The sequence below is a fragment of the Diabrotica undecimpunctata genome, chromosome 3 (genome assembly GCF_040954645.1).
Source record: "Diabrotica undecimpunctata isolate CICGRU chromosome 3, icDiaUnde3, whole genome shotgun sequence".
NCBI classification, from domain to species: Eukaryota; Metazoa; Arthropoda; class Insecta; order Coleoptera; family Chrysomelidae; genus Diabrotica; species Diabrotica undecimpunctata.
Window position 1 is genome coordinate 125092199 of NC_092805.1, and position 18637 is coordinate 125110835.

The following is an 18637-nucleotide window of genomic DNA, read 5'->3' on the forward strand; positions in this document are numbered from 1 at the left end:
ACAGGCCCACTATATTTTTATGCCATACTTATCTGGCTTTGAAAGCATATACTGCTCGAAAGGACACCTACCTCGATACGGAACAATTTGCTCATCTACCGTTATGTTTTTTCTTTCTCTTTCAGACCTCCTGTTCTTATCGTCAAATCGAACAAATCTTAGGAACTTGTTGAATCGTTTTAACCGCATGGTAGCTTTAAACGTAGTAGGTCCATAAAACTTACTAAAATATATCTACATTATGAATGTTGGCACTCAGGTTTCCTGCAGTTAATAGTAGTCCAATAAAGGCATATAGCTCTGTAAAGTCTCAATATTTCCAGTTGTCTATCCCCAGGACTGTGTCGGCTTCTTTATTTGTACACATCATTATTTCGTTCACAATTTTTTCGTCCACAAACAAACAAAAGGAATCAACAGGATCATCTACACTTTGACCAGGTGTTAACATTACTTTGTGCACTTTGCTTTTTATTATGTCGCAGGATCGCATACGTCCTGTCGGTTGTGGTTAACTCTTCCAGTTAATTGCATCCTTAGTTTTAAAAATTACACACTCTGAAATCTGAGAACTTGTAGCTACACATTATTCTTCATTATCACTCAATATTATTTGCTGATCATCCTCTTTACTTGCTTTCGATAGATGATCTTCAATTTCAGGGTCACTTTTAATGCCACCTACTTCAGGAGATTCTTCATCATCGGAATCCCATAAATTATTAGCAATATCCTGCAGTTCTGCAGCTTATAATGGTTTTAGGGACATTTTATTCGCACTACCTACTTTTACTGTAATTCAATATAATTTTAGAAGCTTAGTTGTCGACACTAACATCGATATCAAGCGACTGATAGCAGATGTATTATTTATTTCAAAATATGTATAGGTACCTACCTAACAGTATTATTGCATTCCAACAATGATTATCAGTAGACTTCGGCAAATATGCAAATAAAAATGTAGAAAATATGCGCATAAATATGCACGTGTTTACCCGAAAATATGCAAATATTTTACAAAATATGCATACAAATAAATAAAAAAATCGTAAAATAGTAACAATTTTATTTAAAAAAAAAGTGTACATAACTAAATATTTCCTACTATTCATTAAGATTTACATTTATTTTAAGTAACTCCATCATTTTTAAGTATGAATAAACTTATTTAGAATTATGGTAACAATAAATGACCAAGTGGTGTTCAAAATTTTCTAACAAAAACTTGTGGCTTCTGTCTGAGTACATATATTTATATATGGAAAAACTTCGTTCAACATCAACTGATGTAACGGGAGCATTTTTCAAACTAACCAAAACATTTGGTTCTAAATTAATTGTTTCCGAAATATTTCCAGCTAGAACACTGACTACTTCAGAAAGAATATGGTAACCTTTATTTTTTTCCATAGTAGCTTCAAATTTTTTTAAAATATCTTTTCCAATATTACCTCTAACGTTCCGACAACATGACGCAAATTCTTTTATTAATGCTGTACTTTCGAACAAAGCATTTCTTTATAAAGTTGAATTCTTATAGGAGATTTAAGAAATACTTTTTTGACACTGGATATCATGGTATTTACAAGAGGAAACTTTTTTCGTATTTCCTCTGCAACTCTGTTTAATCCATGCGCTACACAAGTAACATGTATTAAATCTGGGAAAAATATTTTTAAATTTTGTCCTGCTTTCACCATATAAGGAGCAGCATCCGATAAAATAAGCAGTAATTTATTAGAAGGAATAGTTGTCGGAAGAAAAAAAGTTGCTAATGTTTCTTGTATAAAACGCGAAATTGTTAAAGCATTTGTTTTCTCAAGTTGCTGGCATGAAATAAGATGAGATTTTGGTAAGGTATCTTCTTTAAGAACACCAATCAATAAATGAGCAATATACTTTCCTGAGGAATCAGTGGTTTCGTCTACAGATATGTAAAAATAATTATCTGCAATTTCTTCCTTAATATTAATTAACACCGACGAGTATAGCCCGTTCACATTATTTCTTCTTAGAGACCGATCACTTGGAACATTAAGTTTGCAATATTTTTTTAGAAACGAACTAAAATTTACATTTGCTCATTTTGAAAGCGGTATGTTTGCAGACACTAATGCGCGACACAAGTCTTCATTAAAAGTTTCTTGCTCATCTAATTTTTTTGAAGTAGATTGGAAACATTTAGCCATTGAAGTTTGATGTTTTCCTCCTATTTTTCCTTTCTTTGCAATGTGTGAAGCAGTTCTCACATGTTGGTCTATCTGAAATTTCTTCTCACATGCTATCTATAAATAAAAATAAAAACCTTTATTTTAACCCAACCTTTAAAATATAAAAATATACAAGGTGTTTTTGGTTAATCAAATAACTGGTTTAGAAAAAAAAAACACTCGCTAAGTGTTTTAAATGCAGTATTAATCCACAAATTAGTTTTTGTTACTAACCATTAGTACATCATTTAACTTATTTTAAAATTCAACAAAAGTTTTTTTTTTTGTTAATTCAATTACAATAAAAATAATTGTGTTTTAGAATAGCTGACTTCATAAAAAAAAGTAAAGGTGAAAAATTTTTCTAAATACACACCATTGTATTGTACCATGGACAATTTTTTGTCACTAAAGGAAGCTATTTTTCATTTAAAAACAACCTACGAGTACTAAATTTCAAGTAAATACGTTTATTGGTTTTAAAGTTATTAACTAAAAGAATTTAATTTTTTTTAATTTTAACACCCTGTATCTCGAAAAGTAAATAAGTTTGACCCCTCATTAACTATATCGTTTTGTTCTATTTTTCGAGAAGTAGCTACAGTCAAACGTTGTAAGTGTCATTTGGAAACACCCTGTATGTATGAAATATTAGATATTTAATAGAAAATATTAGATACTTACAATTTTGCCAGACTGAACAGTAGATTTTTCCCATATCCATAGACAGCTCTTTATAAGCTTTAATCCAAGTTGAAGCACTGGTTGTTTTAGGCATTATAAAATCACAATCTTCCTTTTTGTTACGCACAACGAGTGTTTACGCTTTGAATATCAAAACAAAAATGATTTACAAATCTGAGCATCAAATTAGAAATGTGTAGGTATCTAATTCAATACACTGGGAGATTTTGGAAAATCCCTAAATTAGGAACAAAACTATTAGCCGTTTACCTGCTGTTAAGATACAATAAATTGTAGATAGATTTGGAGATTAGATCATAAAATGAGCGAACCCTTAGCGATTATCCAATAACTGAATGCCTCAGTGAACGAGACTTTCTAAGAATGTTGAGGGCTACTTAAATTGATCTTCTTTGAAATTGTAAATGTTTTGTACCTGTAGAGATTACGTACTTAGATCATTTCTTGATTAAAATGACTACAAAATTTTATACAAGAATTGAAATAAATTGGTATGTTTAAAAATTTTCAAATACAGTATAAAAATCTGAACTTTTATGCACTTTATGCAAACTTTTATACAAATATGCCAAAATATGAAATATTTGCATAAAATATGCACAATATGCAAAATATGCAATATGCATATTTGCCGAAGTCTAATTATCAGTCTTCAAAATTCATTTAGAATAGATATAACACCTACTGTAAGCATCTCTTTGATGTTCACATTAAAGAGATGTTTACGTTTACATGTTTAGACTTTATAATTGGATTTCCAGAATGATAAGTCATTTAGATAATCCACAAAAATATTACCTGACTGCCAGATTAACTTAGATTTAGACTTTAGGTATAAATACAAATAGGGTCCGACGGACCCTTGTTGCCCCTTTACGTGGCAAAATACTTTCGACGCAATAATTTTAAAAATGATAATGAATATTTTGAATAGCTCATGACTATCTTGAAGGAAACATACTTCTAAACAAATTCAGTGATGCATCAAATTCAATAACATTTTTTTATCAGTTTATGATAAAAAAATTGGCGTCTCGGGCCCGTTGGACCCACCTTGCCTGGATAAAGTTTAAGAAGTTCGATTAACTGAAAAGAATTTTTGGCCAAATATTTGGCCAATGGTTGTGTAGGGCAGTTGCATGTACTGACAATCGGACATAGAGAAATATCGGGTTTGTGAATTTTGGGTAGGCCATATAATCGAGGTGTTCTGGAAGACTTTTTAAGAAAAATTAGAGATTGTTTTACATCAACAGGAAGAGAGATTCTGTATCTGTATCTGTAGACTAGGGAGGGCGAGTTAAGTTTCACAGCACTTAGACCAGAATTGACCCATTCTACATCCTCCCTGGGAGCTGTCACCCTTAGCTTATTGTCCATCCTGCCATTTCTAGGAAGGTGGACAAATTACCAGGAGACATCTCTTTTATGTAGCCAGGTGTGGGTTAGGACTCGCCGAACGCGTACTAACGTACTACGCCGATCGTATTAACGATAACTCCGCGCATTCACATAGGACATGCTCTACAGGTTCGTCTTCTCGTTCAAACTTTCTACATCGAGGTGTGTCTACTAGCCAAAGTGTATGGAGGTGTTTGCTTAGTTAACAATGCCCAGTTAAAAAACCAACTGGTAAACGTAGGTTTTTCCTGGTTATCCCCAAGTACTTCTTTAATGTTGACTCTTTAAGGTTACTTAGTGTTACCCTGGCAAGTTTACATCCTTGCCCTTCTTCCCATCTTTTTACGATTTGCGTATGGGTGTGACATTTGACGATTTCCGAGATTGTTGTAGTTAACCAACCAAAAAGATCCCCAGGTCCTAAGAGTCTTAGGCCTGCCGCCTTCCTAGATAATTGTCAGCAATGCGGTTACCTTTATTCCTATTGTGTCCTTTAACCCACCTTAGGATAATGATATTACCATCGAAGCTTGAGTTTTTGACTCGTGACACTCCATTACTAACTCTGATGTGACACGTGATCTATTCAAGGTTAGTAGCGCTTGTCTGCTATCTGTGCAGATCATTATAGTTTTCCCTGCTATACCTTTTTGGGTTATCTCTTTTGCGGCTTTGGAGATACCAGTCAGTTCTGTCTGAACTACGCTGGCATTTTTGCCCATACCCCACTTTATTCTTAGGTTCATCTATAGTATATCCCGCATCCAGAGCCTACTTTCATTTTGAAGCTATCGGTGTATATGTAATAGACATTTGCCACGTTTGTCTTCCTATACTGTATTTTTTCGATTTTGTAGGGTTTGTTAAAGACAAACTTTGGTTCAATTGAGTCGCAGCCTGCCTGTAGCAGGGGTAGCGCGTCCAGCTCTCCCCGCCAGAAACGAGTTCTCAATTGTCCCATTTCTACATCAAGGTTTGCACCAGCTGAGCGCAGTCGCATCATTGTCACTAGCGCCACCTCTTTGCCATATATATCTAGAGGCGTGATGCCAATGATCAACTCCATTGCAGCAGTTGGTGTTGTTTTCATGGCACCTCTTATATTTATGCAAGCCATCCGCTGAATATGGTTTAGGTTGTTAATCGCTGTTGCCTGTAGCACTTTTGGTACCCAAGCAATAGCTCCGTAAGATAGCATTGACCTAATGATAGCAGTGTAGACCCAGGCGATCACCCTGGGCGTAAGGTCCCAGGTGCGTCCGACTGTTCGTCGACACTGCTCATAGGCAATATTATACTCTTTTAGCTCTACCATCTAAGCGTGAGTTGCATGTTAATGTCTTGTCAAGGGTAATACCAAGGTACTTCACCTCGTCAGAAAAATTTAGAGTGTAGTTTAGAATCCTTGGGGGTATTAAGCCCGTGATTCTTCTTTTTCTGGTAAAGAGGACCATCTCTGTTTTCTTAGGATTTATAGATAGATGTTCGTTGCACCATGTTTTATTAGTCGGAGAGCAACTTGTGATCTCTCACATAGTGTGTTCTCAAACTTATCGCTTTGCAGGACAGCAATATGGTCGGCATAGGCGTCGGCTAGAAACCGTTGCTGCTGAGTTGGTCAACCAGGGTATCTAGAACAATGTTGCAGAGTAGTGGTGATAGCACCCCTCCCTGTGGACACCCCCTTGAAACCATGCCTCTAACAGAAACGTCTTCTACATTTATGCTTATTGCTCTTTAAGAGAGCATACTGAATATCCATTCGCTTACGGCCAGGGAAACATTCCTGACGTTGAGCTGTTGGGTAATAGTTGGGAATGTGGTTTTATCAAACGCTCCTTCAATGTCTATGAATATACCTAGGGTGGATTCTTTATTATCCAGCGATCTTTTAATTCTTCCCACTACATGATGCAGTGCATAATCGGTAGATCTTCCCGAAGTATATGCATGCTGATTTGAGTGAAGTGGGTTATGGACCAGAACTTCATCCCTTATGTACCTCTCGCTTAGCCTTTCCATTGTTTTAAACAGAAAGAATGTTGGGCTAATTGGTCGGAAGGCCTTTGGTAGGGTATAGTCCATCCTACCTGGTTTTGGTATGAAGACCACACGTACCTCTCTCTACTTCCTACGAATATATCTCAGAACCAAAGAGGCTCTGAATATTTCCACGAGGTGTGGCAAAAGGATATCCAGTCCCCACCGTAGTAGGACTGGATATATGCCGTCAGGCCCTGGTTATTTGAAGGTGGTGAAGCACAATATGGCCCATTTTACCTTTTCTTCATTAATCATTGTTCTGAGAGATACCAGTGATTTATTGATTGTTTGATTACTTCTTCTATCAAGTTTGGTGCTGTTGAGGCACTAGAACCGGGAAAGTGTGTTTTCATTAGGACCTCAGCACTTTCGCGAAGGTTGGAAGTTTTGTTTCAATCTTTCTTCGTTAGTATGCCGACATGCTGATGTGGGTCCTTTGAGAGCGCTTTTTGTAGCCTGGAAGCCTGCAGGAAATCTTCAATTTCCTCACAGAAGGTTCTTAAAGCAGCTCTTTGTCTTTGTCTGCAGACTTTTTTAAACTCTCTGGGATTTGCTTGATAAGAATCTCAGAGTTTGGTGCGTTTGGCTCTATTTAAAGCTGTTCTTGCTATCTTCCTAAGGTGTTTCAATTTAGTGCACCACCAAGAGTTGGTTTTGCGACTTTCCTGGACCATCCTTATTGGCCCGGATTTTTTATGAGCATAGCTTATTTTGTTTTGGATAGATACCGTATACCTTTCCAATTCTGTATTAGTTCCTGGAGTTAATGCCTTTTCATTCCGCAGAGCATCTTCTAAGAGTCGGTTGTAGAGTTCTACATCCGTCCTCCTAGGGTCGCGCGATTTGATAAGGTTTGATTTCCAGACTAATATTATAGGTTAGCCAGCGGTGGTCAGACATAGAGGTATCCTCCGATACCGGAAGAGAGATTTTATCGATAATAACTTTTGTGGATTTGATAGCTTGTTGGATTATTAGGAATTGGTATATAGTCTGGAGTATTAATGAGATTTGAGAGTTTGTTAATGTAAGAAGAATTGTTTAGGATGACAGTGGCATTTCCTTTATCGACGGGAAAAATGACTAGATTTGGATTTGAGTGAAGTTGTTTCAGAACTTTTTCTCGGATTGTTTAATATTCGGAGTAGAAGGCTTTGGGTTTCTAAGAAATCTAGCAATGTCTTGCCTAGTTATTTCAGCATCTTCGAAAGGTAAACTGGAGATGGCTTCTTCAGTTTAACAGATGATTGTCTCAATTGGAATGTGACTTATAGTAACAGAGTAATTAAAATCTTTTGCTAAAGCTTGAGTCGCAATGATCGAAATAGGGGTATTAAAATATTTATAAACCACTGTAATGGGTTTTAACGTTGCAGTTTTTGGAATTTGTTCGGCCATTAGATGCAGTCATTTACGCTTCTGAGTTTCAGTCTTAGATTCAAAAGTATTTAGGGTTTTTGTATGTTGATACCGTCGAAACTGTCCCATAATATAGGATGTACATTGAAAGAATGAAAAGATGACCAGTTATTGAAAATATTGATATTTGTTACGCATAGTTTTCGTTTAGTGGAATAACTAGCTTCACGAAGAATCGCAAAAATGGTATTTCCAAGAATTGAGTAGATAGAAGAAAAAAAAGAAGAAGAAGAAGAAGTATAGTGTTTGAGTTTTAGAAGTTGGGAAATGACTTTATGGTCTCGGCAGGCTTTATGAAATGGTAAATCACAAAAAAGGAGATTCTTGCGTAGCAGCAGATGGCTATATTATTTAGTAAACTGGTAAAATTCCTTCCTGTAGAGACGAATAAAATATTCCGAAAGATTTCCGTGGGTAATACAATTAAACGTAAGGCTAAGATCAATACTATTACAATCAATCAATACTTGTAATCAATATTACAAGAAATAATATGAAACTCAACAGTCTCTCGGATGTCTTCTTCAGGGTTTCCTTGGTCTTAGTCTCCCCATCCCCCAGACACTACTACACTGATAACTAACCAATGTATTACTGCTACTGGAAATAGCGGACGGTTTATTTATACCGATGATGGTGATATGGTTTGGATGGAGGTTAGCATGGGGGCTGGCGCTAACATTTCTGATGGAAGAATTTGAATTAGCGGGTGGAAAGACGATATTTCTTTATGAAAGGTCTCCATGTCGACGGTAACCGGATGGCTTTTTTCTATGGCTTCTCGGATAATTCTTGGTTTATACAACCGGGTGGGGACTATGGTGAGTTTTCAAAATCAATTTTGTGACCTGTGTATGAAGATGGTGTTGACCTAGAGCTGAAATTGAATCGAAATTGAGAATAGAAATGGATTTGTTTGGCCAATATAAGGTCGGGGAGAGTTTGCACAAGAAATTTCATAAACTCTGTGTAGTTTATTTGGAATGTTTGTTTCAATGCGTTTGAATTTCGTTTGACTTCTACTATGTCTCTTTATTCTCAAACAAATGGCAATTCATACAGATATTCCATATACGTTATTCATCTATTTTTGCATTGGAATTTTATTTAACTAATTATTTAATTTAAACACTAAACTTTTTTTAATATAGCTAGACCATAGGATTTTTTTTATTATTTCCAGGTTCCCTTAAAAGACTTAACGTTACGAATCACAGGAGGAATGCACATGCTTAGATTTCCAACAAGAGCAATTTGTCTTCCAAGTAACTGCTCTGATGCAGATGCTAGTTATCTGATGAATAAACTACAATATCCTAATGTCACTATAAAGTCTCTGATGTGTCAAACTAAAGAGGAAGTTTATGAGCCATTGGATAGCAATGCGTATGTGGGAATGTGAGTATACAATACTGAATTCTTTAGGGAAGGATGGGAGGGTCTGAATATTTTTTTAAAACATTTTTGAAATGATTTAGTTTATGTAAAATTGGTTCGGTTAATTGATACAAAATCTGTGTTACTTCGCTATAATTGTTATATAATGAGAAAATTTAAATACTTAAACTATTAAAATTCACATTGCATATATAGACAATGCATTTGTCTAATGTCTCTCCAAGTGAGGGAGACATTGGACTCTAGTGGGGTGGTATTGGATAGTTATATAAAAATTATAAAGTAGAGAAACAACTAGTATTTTTATTGAAGGTACTATTGTATTAAATCTACATTAAAATATGTCATGTTATGGAAACGTGCTCTTGTATCTTTTATTGAAGAGAAAAGATATTTTTCAATATTTCACAAAAGGCATGAAAGTGCTCTGTCTTCGTTTGTCTCAAAAAATTAATTGGATTGAATTTGTTTTTTTTTTTTTAATTTTTCCATAATAGCCTATAGTCTTATAAAGTTTCAGCGTTTCTGGAAAAATAGTTCCTTGCATTTTTTGCTTTTTTTACATGAATTCTAGCAACTACAAAGTTGAAAACTTTCAAATTATTCAAGTTGTTGTCATCTTCTGAATCATCGAGAACTCTACTCCCGATGATTCAGCTTCTGGAAATTCTACGTCGGTCTCATTTTCGGTCTCAATTGCCTCAATTGACCACTATCGAGAATGTTTTTGTAAAAATCACATTCAGGCATAGATGACCAATCATTACCAAAATGACAGCATAATATTGTCTCGATATCCTTCTTCTTTTTAAAATTCAGTGGAACACCGATTTGCAATTGTGCTGGAGTAATTTGGGATATTTTTTGGGACAATGCATTTGAAGCAGAAGAATAATAATTTATTTCTCCTGTTGCAAGGATATTGTTTTTGGATGTACGGTCTAATATAAGGCGTTTTATTTAAGAAATCTTGAAATGTAATGAACTGGGTGTTTTAATGAATGCATCAGCTTTTTTTTCCAATCCTGAACAATCCATTTTTTTTATAAAAACAATGTTACCTACTCCTCAAAAACTGCATAATATGTATCAAAAGTTATTATGGTGTCTATTTGTCTCAAGTTTTTCTCACTGACACCAAATACTCGATCAGGAGGTATATAGAAATGACCTATTAATGGAGATATGACCTGAAGTTCAGTTACGTTCTTGGGAGCTTCCTGGAGCCATTTTGCACACATAGTTAATATTGTACAGTTTTTGTTTTGTTTAGGACATCCATCGGATAATAGACACTAGTACATTATGAATGTCAGTTATAGTAGGCTCATTCCTTTTCAGACAATTATATACTGCTGACGCAATTTCATTTGATCCTTTGTATCGTTCATGTTCCATCCAAGAGTAGGCATATACATTATTTTTGTTTAAATTTTTTTTGAAAAACCTTAAAACAACGGTGAAATTATTTAGATAAAGTTGACAACTATAGTAAGCCCTTTGGTCAGGTACTTCGGGCAGCACCAAATTCTTTTCACAATCGTATGAAAAAATCATTAATCCGTCAGTCTTCTCTTTCAAATGGTGAAAAAAAGCTTTGGCACGTTTTGAATGAAGTTCTTGTTTAATCTAGATCATTTTCGACTTTTATTCGTTCCTTTAGTTCAATAAATGTTAAGCATACATCTGTTTTAGGACTTCCAAAGCCCACGTTAAAGAATTGGCTAAATACGTTGTGAAAATAGCTGAACTTGACTTGGGTAGCATCATCAGCTTGTTGTTTATACATTTTGTATAACTTTGTAATATTTAGTTCTGCAGGAAGGTACTGTCTTATAGCTGATTTACCTCTGCAATAATGAGATTTATCAGCTTTTAATGTCTTAACAAATGTTTTTATCTTTTAAATTTATCCTTATAAAGGTCTGTTTTTTGTCTCCACCTCTTTTCTCTTTTAAATTACCATCGACTTGGAAACGTTTTAAAATACCATTGACGCGGTGCTTGTATTTGCAACGAATTTTCATTGTGGACTGATACAATAGGTTATAATGAACAGAATCCTGTTGTTAGTTTTCTTTCGACCAAAATGCGACATGTCTGGTTTTGTATCTACACGCCTCAATTATAAAAAACATGAAATAAAATTATAACAGGCAAATAGCCTGATCAAACTAGTACTATTGTGTAAAAGCTGTACTTAGGTACTCCGTTTTTGAATAGAAGCAATGTTTCAAAAAGTGTGATTTGATTTTTAACTTAAACGATAACAAGTGAAGACTTTATACTCCATCTGGAAAAAAGGAATACTGTAAATGGCTATGAAATAGTGCTAAGTAGTACATTCTAAGGATATTTTTAGGAATCATATAAACTAAGTTAAATATTAAAAATATACTTGTAGCAAGTCTATAACTTAAGTAATATATATGAGCACTCCAATGCTCATATATATTACATTGCAGGTATGATCTAAATAAATTAAGAGTGTTTCCACTAATACCGTATTTATGCATTTTTTCCAACAGTAATTCATGCGAAACACACTCAAAAGCTTTGGATAAGGCACACAATGTCAAAGACACAAAATGACCTTCCTCCAAACCATCAACTATATGTCTTACAATTTTCTGTATAGCTAGTGTAGTGCTACACTTTTTTCTAAAGCCATATTAATATCAGTGAAGTATTTTGTGTTTTACTAGATATTCTACCAAACGAACATTTAGAACACTCTCAAAAATTTTGCCGAAAATGGAAATGATTGAGATGGGACGATAATTTCCAATTTCATCTAAAGCTCCCTTTTTGCACACTAGTAGCACTTTTGTTACTTTTAAAACATCTGCGAAAATCCCTTCAGTAAAACAATTATTATAAAATATAATTAATTTGTCAATAATTATATCGATTTTTCCACAATTATTTTTTGTTTAAGAAATAAAAATCCGTGCAGTGTGAATTTTCCAATCGATGCAGAACATTCCTGATTTCAGTATCAATAACAGGTAATAAAAATAAAGAGTCGCAAAGAGAGTGTACATCTTTCAAAAAATCTATGGCTACATTTTCATTTTTGTAGAATTAAAAGAACTTCTAATATGTTTAGCCACTGAAGTAAAGTAATTATGGAAATCGTTTGATGTAATCGCGCTTGGACAGACTTTTTTATTTTGAAATTTATTTCTGTGATAATGTATAACTTTCCAACTATCACGAGATATATTTTCTGAATTGGAAAAGAAATTCTCATAAGCCAGTTTTTTCTTTAATAATATTTTTGATTTAGAGTGTTTCTTAAATTTTTTATACTCACTATATTCCTTTGTAATATCAGCAATTATCTTGACTGTGGAAAGATTTTCTCGCATTTCTATTAGTTTATCATCAAACCAGAAATTTGACCTTTACTATGAGTTCGTGATTATTTGAATGGAAAATTAATTTCAGTTAACTTTACATATATTTCGGTAATAAATTGAGCTAATTCTGTTGCTGTTTTGAGAGAAACAACTAAAGCCCAGTCAACGTTGTTTAACGACTGTTTTAACATCAGGATGCCATTACTTGTTATATGTCTTATGTATGTATTAGCACTATGATTTTTTTTAGATTTTATTGACGTGACAACGTCTTAAATTAGGTTGTGGCTCGGAGTCATTCATGAAAAAGTGTAACGCCCGCTCACGTCTGTTACGATGAGTCACCGAACGAGAGAGAGGCCCGCCGGACCGGCGAATGCCTTGCGTCTCTCTACCACTCAAACATGATAGGTCCGCTGCGCGCGCAGCACTAGAGAATTAGGCGCGTTGAATCGGTGCGTGCTTGTGTCTCTGTCTTTCTCGAGCGTTCTTGGCGTTCAAGACACATTACAGCAGAAACACTTCCTTTCATTTCATATTTCTCCTATCATCGTCCTATCCTCAACAAAATCACTCAAATAGAAATTAGTTAAGTTTAAGTTTACATGTACAATATTTTAGTAAACAAAATATATTTCTATAGTTAAAATTTGTGCAATTCTTATTTTCATTCAATTCCTTGTTCCTATTGTGCAATTTAATAATATTCATATCAATAAATATTCTACCGAGAAAAAGACGTTGTCACGTAAAATCTTCGCCCGTAAAACCGACTTTACAGGCAACCGATTTTTTTTTAAGTAGAGAAATTGAGCAAAATGATCAGAAATACATGGGTCCACCATTCTACAACCAACTATCTCACTGCTTATGTTTGTTAAGATGTTATCTAAACAAGTTGCTGATCTAGTTGTGATTCTAGTAAATTCATTAATATTTATGGTTAAGCCAAACTGTTTAACTGTTCGTTGAAACTGTTTAGTTCATTGGAACCTTTTTTGAAATCAATGTTGAAATCTCCAATTATTATTATTTCTAAAAAATTTGCAGAGCAAAACTCCAATAACTTTTCAAATAGCTCTAGAAAAACTTTAAAATTCCCATTTCCAGTTTTATACACTGTTACTAAAATATTTTTAATATCTATAATTTTAAATGCACAAAATTCACCCTCATATTCACATGATATATCATTTAAGCAAATTGGTCGTGTAGAGATTTTATTATCGCTAAAAATTACAACACCTCCATGTTTCCTTACCTTCCGACAATAAAAAGTTGACAAAAAATACCCATCAAGCTTTATTGTTGTTAATTCACTTTCTCTGAACCAGTGTTCAGAGAAACATAAACATATCTTGTGTTTTTCAAAAAAATATTAAGCTGATCTATTTTATTTAATAAACTTTGTCTGTTTACATGAAAAATATTAACTAGACTAATCTGGTCAGAGTTTGCTAAAGATTTTTGTTTAATATAAAATGGTATAAATTAATTCGAAACAACACTTTAACTTCTGTCTTTTTCGGTTGATGTATCTAGTTTGTCTAGAAGATTTATCGACGGAATGTTTTCTGCGAAAAAAATATTCACTCACCTCTATGCCCTTAGGCCACGTCTGTGGTTTAAAAAGAATATCCCTCAATTCTGCATCTGCCGTGATTCTGAAGGAATTGGATCCATTTACCTTGTTCGCGTACATAGTGCACAAGAACTCATGTCCGGGCAACTTTGTTTGTAGATATGCTTCCAATTTTTCTGTACTATAAGATTGTTTATACTTTGCAGCTTAAATCCACACTTAGTCCTTTGATGCTAGCTGCTCACTATCGCTGTTATTACCCACAACTTTTACATCTGACCGAGGAAGTTGGTTGACATTTTGAGTAAGACTGTGGATATCATTCATTTTCAAACTTTGTTGTACCAGCGTTAATGCGCTTGAGAATTGCTGATTTATAATTGTTATATTTTCACGTGTATCTTGTATACCTTTGATTTTAGGGACTAGTTTTTTTCAAACTTTTGTCTGAATTTCTTTCAGATATCTTGGTTTTATGTTATTTTAAAAGGCTATCTTGAAAAAGAAGGGACATATCCCTTCTTTTTCAAGATAACACGTTCTGCCGGGCAGCAGTTGATTACGTCAGATGATGGAATCAGTCTCATACAAATTATTACTGCAAAGTAATGACGTCTGCCATGACGCGAGAACAACTGCAACTGTTGTCTGCAATTGTTATCTGCCGTCTGCAATCGTTGCCGGCAGGTCCACATCAAGTCCTAACTTCGTTTAATATATAACAAGATGAAACAATCAAATGCACAATGCCATTTCTTTTTCAAAAATCAAGACTCTCAATTGATAGATATGAACCATGGTTGCCCATTTTAACTAGAATATTTTTTTCTGGTTTGAATACCTACTGTTTCACAATGTATTTTACCACTTTTTAAAATTGTCGGAGGTCATTTAACCAGAGGGATGCACAAGACATAAAGAGCCTTTTTCGGGTCATATTAATCTGGACAGATAATACCAAGCTCTCCTCTTTCCCCTGAAATCTTCCTTGGTGTTGCATCATTTTAGCTATTATTTTTGGCAGTTTTGGTACTGTTGTAACTCCGGACTAAAATATATAAAAAGAAATGCATAAGCGTAGGTTTTTTAAGATGAAAACTGTGTTTTTTTTGGTATATTATTTTTAAAGTACCTAAAACATTACGTTTAAAAATAAATTAAATTAATCAAGTAGTAATTTTACCTGAATTTTAAATTTTCTTTTTTTTTAGATTAATATTAGTGGTAATTGCTCTCGTCGTTATTTTTGCAACAATGTATGATCTTTATTGCCAGAAACATAAAAAAGGTAAGAGTCATATTTTAATAAAATTTATTTCAGAATTAAGTTTGTAAAAAAAATTAATAGGGATGAATCACAAAATGTACTTCTGTATGGCACAGAGAATGCAGCAAACATTGTAACGGGCATGTTCTACGCAATATAGACCTCTGTGAGTTTGCCGGTGGTCGTCTTAGTCACTTTTCAAACGTTGAAGTGTGTGTACACCAAAGTGCACTAAGTGAATATTTTACAAATGGATACTTCACCAGTAAAGGCAACGAAGTAATTGCATTATTACGAAAGGGCTATAGTCTGGTCTGGAGGACTGTCGCAGGTCGCCTACTTATGACGTAGTCTGCAGTCTCAAGGGCTTACTGTCGATACCAGGAGACTGGTAGCTCCAGTCGAGCAACAGGTTTGGGTCGGCGACGTGTAACGACAGAGAGGGACGATCGATTCATTGTCCTGAGTGTCTTGCGGAAACGGCACGCGACGGAAGTTAAGCTTTAACTAATCTTGAAGAATGTACGAGGTATCACCGTCACTCGGTGGACAGTTAAGAGAAGACTTGGCGCTGCTACTTTGACTCTCAGACGAGCTAACACGGGGCCCAAATTGAACGCATGTCAAAAACAAGCTCGACTTCATTTTGCCCGAGAACACTTCCGTTGGGACCTTGGTCAATGAAGCAGGGCACATTTTATTCTCCGATGAGAATCGGATATGCTTGTATAACAATGACAGAAGACTCCATTACTATCCATCCATCATCCAAAACTGAATTAGATGAAGAGTGGGAAGCGATTCCTAAGGAATCATTCAGAAACTTAATAAAGACCTTAAGAGATCAGAGGAAGAAATTCTCAGTATTAATTTTAATTTTTTATGTTAATTTACATTTACATTCATTGCAAAATCGAAATGACTTTTATTTATAACATGTTTTCCTACATAAACTATTGTTATCTTTGATAATGTTCTTTACTTACTAACTTTAAAATATTGGTGTCATTGCAATATAAATCACGCCGGTTTACGATATTTTACTGTTAATTTTAGATAATATGTGGATATACACTGTCCAAACAGAGTAGTCAAAAAATATAACTAATTTTACTTTGAGTCTATTTTTTTGCTCGCAAGTATATTTTGCATTGTATTCTAGAATTAACAAAAATAAATTAATTCTAACAATTTTTTTTAGAAAAGGGTAAACCGGTTCTGGTAGCTTTTTCAATATACACTAATGGCAAAAAACTTCTCCAAACACACAACAACCGAACATCATCTCTTGATTGTTTAGATGGAATTAGAGTACTGAGTATGACATGGGTCATGACTTTTCACATGTATGTAAAATACGTAGCAGCGCCAGTTTTTAATTCAAAAGAATCAATACAGGTAAATTAAAATAACTAATACTTTGTTAGAAATACATAAAGTGGTTGTAAAGTCTAATGTAAATATTTAACATAATGTGTGTATGGTCCCCTACTTTTAATTAAAACTGATATTTTACAATTTACATTTTTTACTTTCTTTATCTGTACCTACATTCTAATCGTTTAATATTATTAATAGTTTTTTATATATTTTTTTTCTTTAACTTTTATTTTTTGTTTCTTGCCTAATTTCATGATTTTTGTTTTTCTTTTCTTTTTCTTTTTCTTTTTCTGTCCGTTTTATATATTTTTTTGTATATTCTGTCCTTTTTTTACTTGCAGTATCATACATAGCGTTTTTTTAAATGATTTGTACATAACAAAGGAAAGCAGTTTCACTTCAAGCTCCAGCAAGAAGCGTTACTACCTACCTTGACAATGGTATTTTAAAATAATATTCTAATATACAGGGTGAATTACTTCCGAGTAATGATTTCACCGTCATTTTTTTAATGGAACACCCCCATTTTGTTTCAATTTTCGGAGTACTCTAGCTGAGCTGATTCCAAAAATGTATTATATGTTGATTCAAATTGGTACAGGGTAGACAAAAATACAATAGTTTGGTGTGTTCATAAAGTAACGTATTAGTTAAATTAACAATATCAAAAATACTTATTGTCTAGCGGACAGAATATGAAAGAAATTATTTCTTATCAATTTAAAATAAACATAGTAGGCTATGTTTTTGTTAAATGTCATTATTTGTTTAGTAATTTATTGATGTTCAGTGACAGTACTACAAATAGTACTACAATATTTTTGGTATTTGTTAATGTTTTAATTATTGCTTAGATTTAATTTGAAGTAGAAATGGAGTTAAGTGTAAAGCAAAGAATTGAAATACTTATGATGATTGGGTATGGAGACAGATCGCGAACTCAGATGGAAGTGTGCAATTTGTTTAATGATAAATATCCAGAAAGACCTATAACGCGTTCAACAGTCAGTAAGATTAAAAAGAAATTTCAAGAAACTGGTACCGTTGAAAATGCACGAAAATCAGGTCATCCCTCTGCAAATGCTGATACAGCATTAGATGTTTTACTTAGTTTTGAAGAAGATACGCACACTTCTGTTAGTTAGTCGCGATATCGGTGTTAGCAAAACAACGGTACACAAACTATTAAAGCTTGAAAAATGGCATCCTTATAAAATCAAACTTGTGCAGGAATTAAACGAAGATGATCCCGATAAAAGAATGCAATTTTGCGAAGCAATGATGGATAACTGCCACCGAGACCCCCTCTTGGTACAAAAAATTATTTTTCTGATGAGGTCACTTCTACGTTAAATGGCGAGGTTAACCGTCAGAATTGTATATACTGGGCAAAAGAAAACCCCCACTGGATGCGTGAGCTCATACACAATACTCGCAAAAGGTAAATGTATGGGCTGCAATTGTAAGAAATCGAATCATCGGATCCTACTTTTTCGAAGGTAATTTAAATGGGGCAACGTACCTTTTTACACTTACATGGCATAAATTGAGACTCCAGTCGAACAAATTAATTAGTTATAACAATCGCGACATTGCGTTGAAATTTACAATGGTTAATTGCAAATTAGAGGGTCTGAGTTATTGTATTAAAAATCCTATGTTCCGTAAAATTATTTTCAAATCTGTATCTGTATCTATATATATTAATATATATATATATTATATAATATATAATATATAATATATAATATATAATATATAATATATAATATATAATATATAATATATAATATATAATATATAATATATAATATATAATATATAATATATAATATATAATATATAATATACAATATACAATATATAA

At 33.7% G+C, this 18637-nt stretch overlaps 1 protein-coding gene across 1 annotated transcript in view; it reads left to right on the plus strand.

The window, feature by feature from the left end:
* Positions 1 to 18637, plus strand: part of LOC140436162 (nose resistant to fluoxetine protein 6-like) — a 73053-nt gene that overhangs the window by 15101 nt on the left and 39315 nt on the right. The window contains exons 3-5 of the mRNA XM_072524869.1: positions 8965 to 9179; positions 15335 to 15411; positions 16592 to 16788. Of these exons, the coding sequence (XP_072380970.1) occupies positions 8965 to 9179; positions 15335 to 15411; positions 16592 to 16788 (489 nt within the window). The remainder of the gene's footprint in view (positions 1 to 8964; positions 9180 to 15334; positions 15412 to 16591; positions 16789 to 18637) is intronic.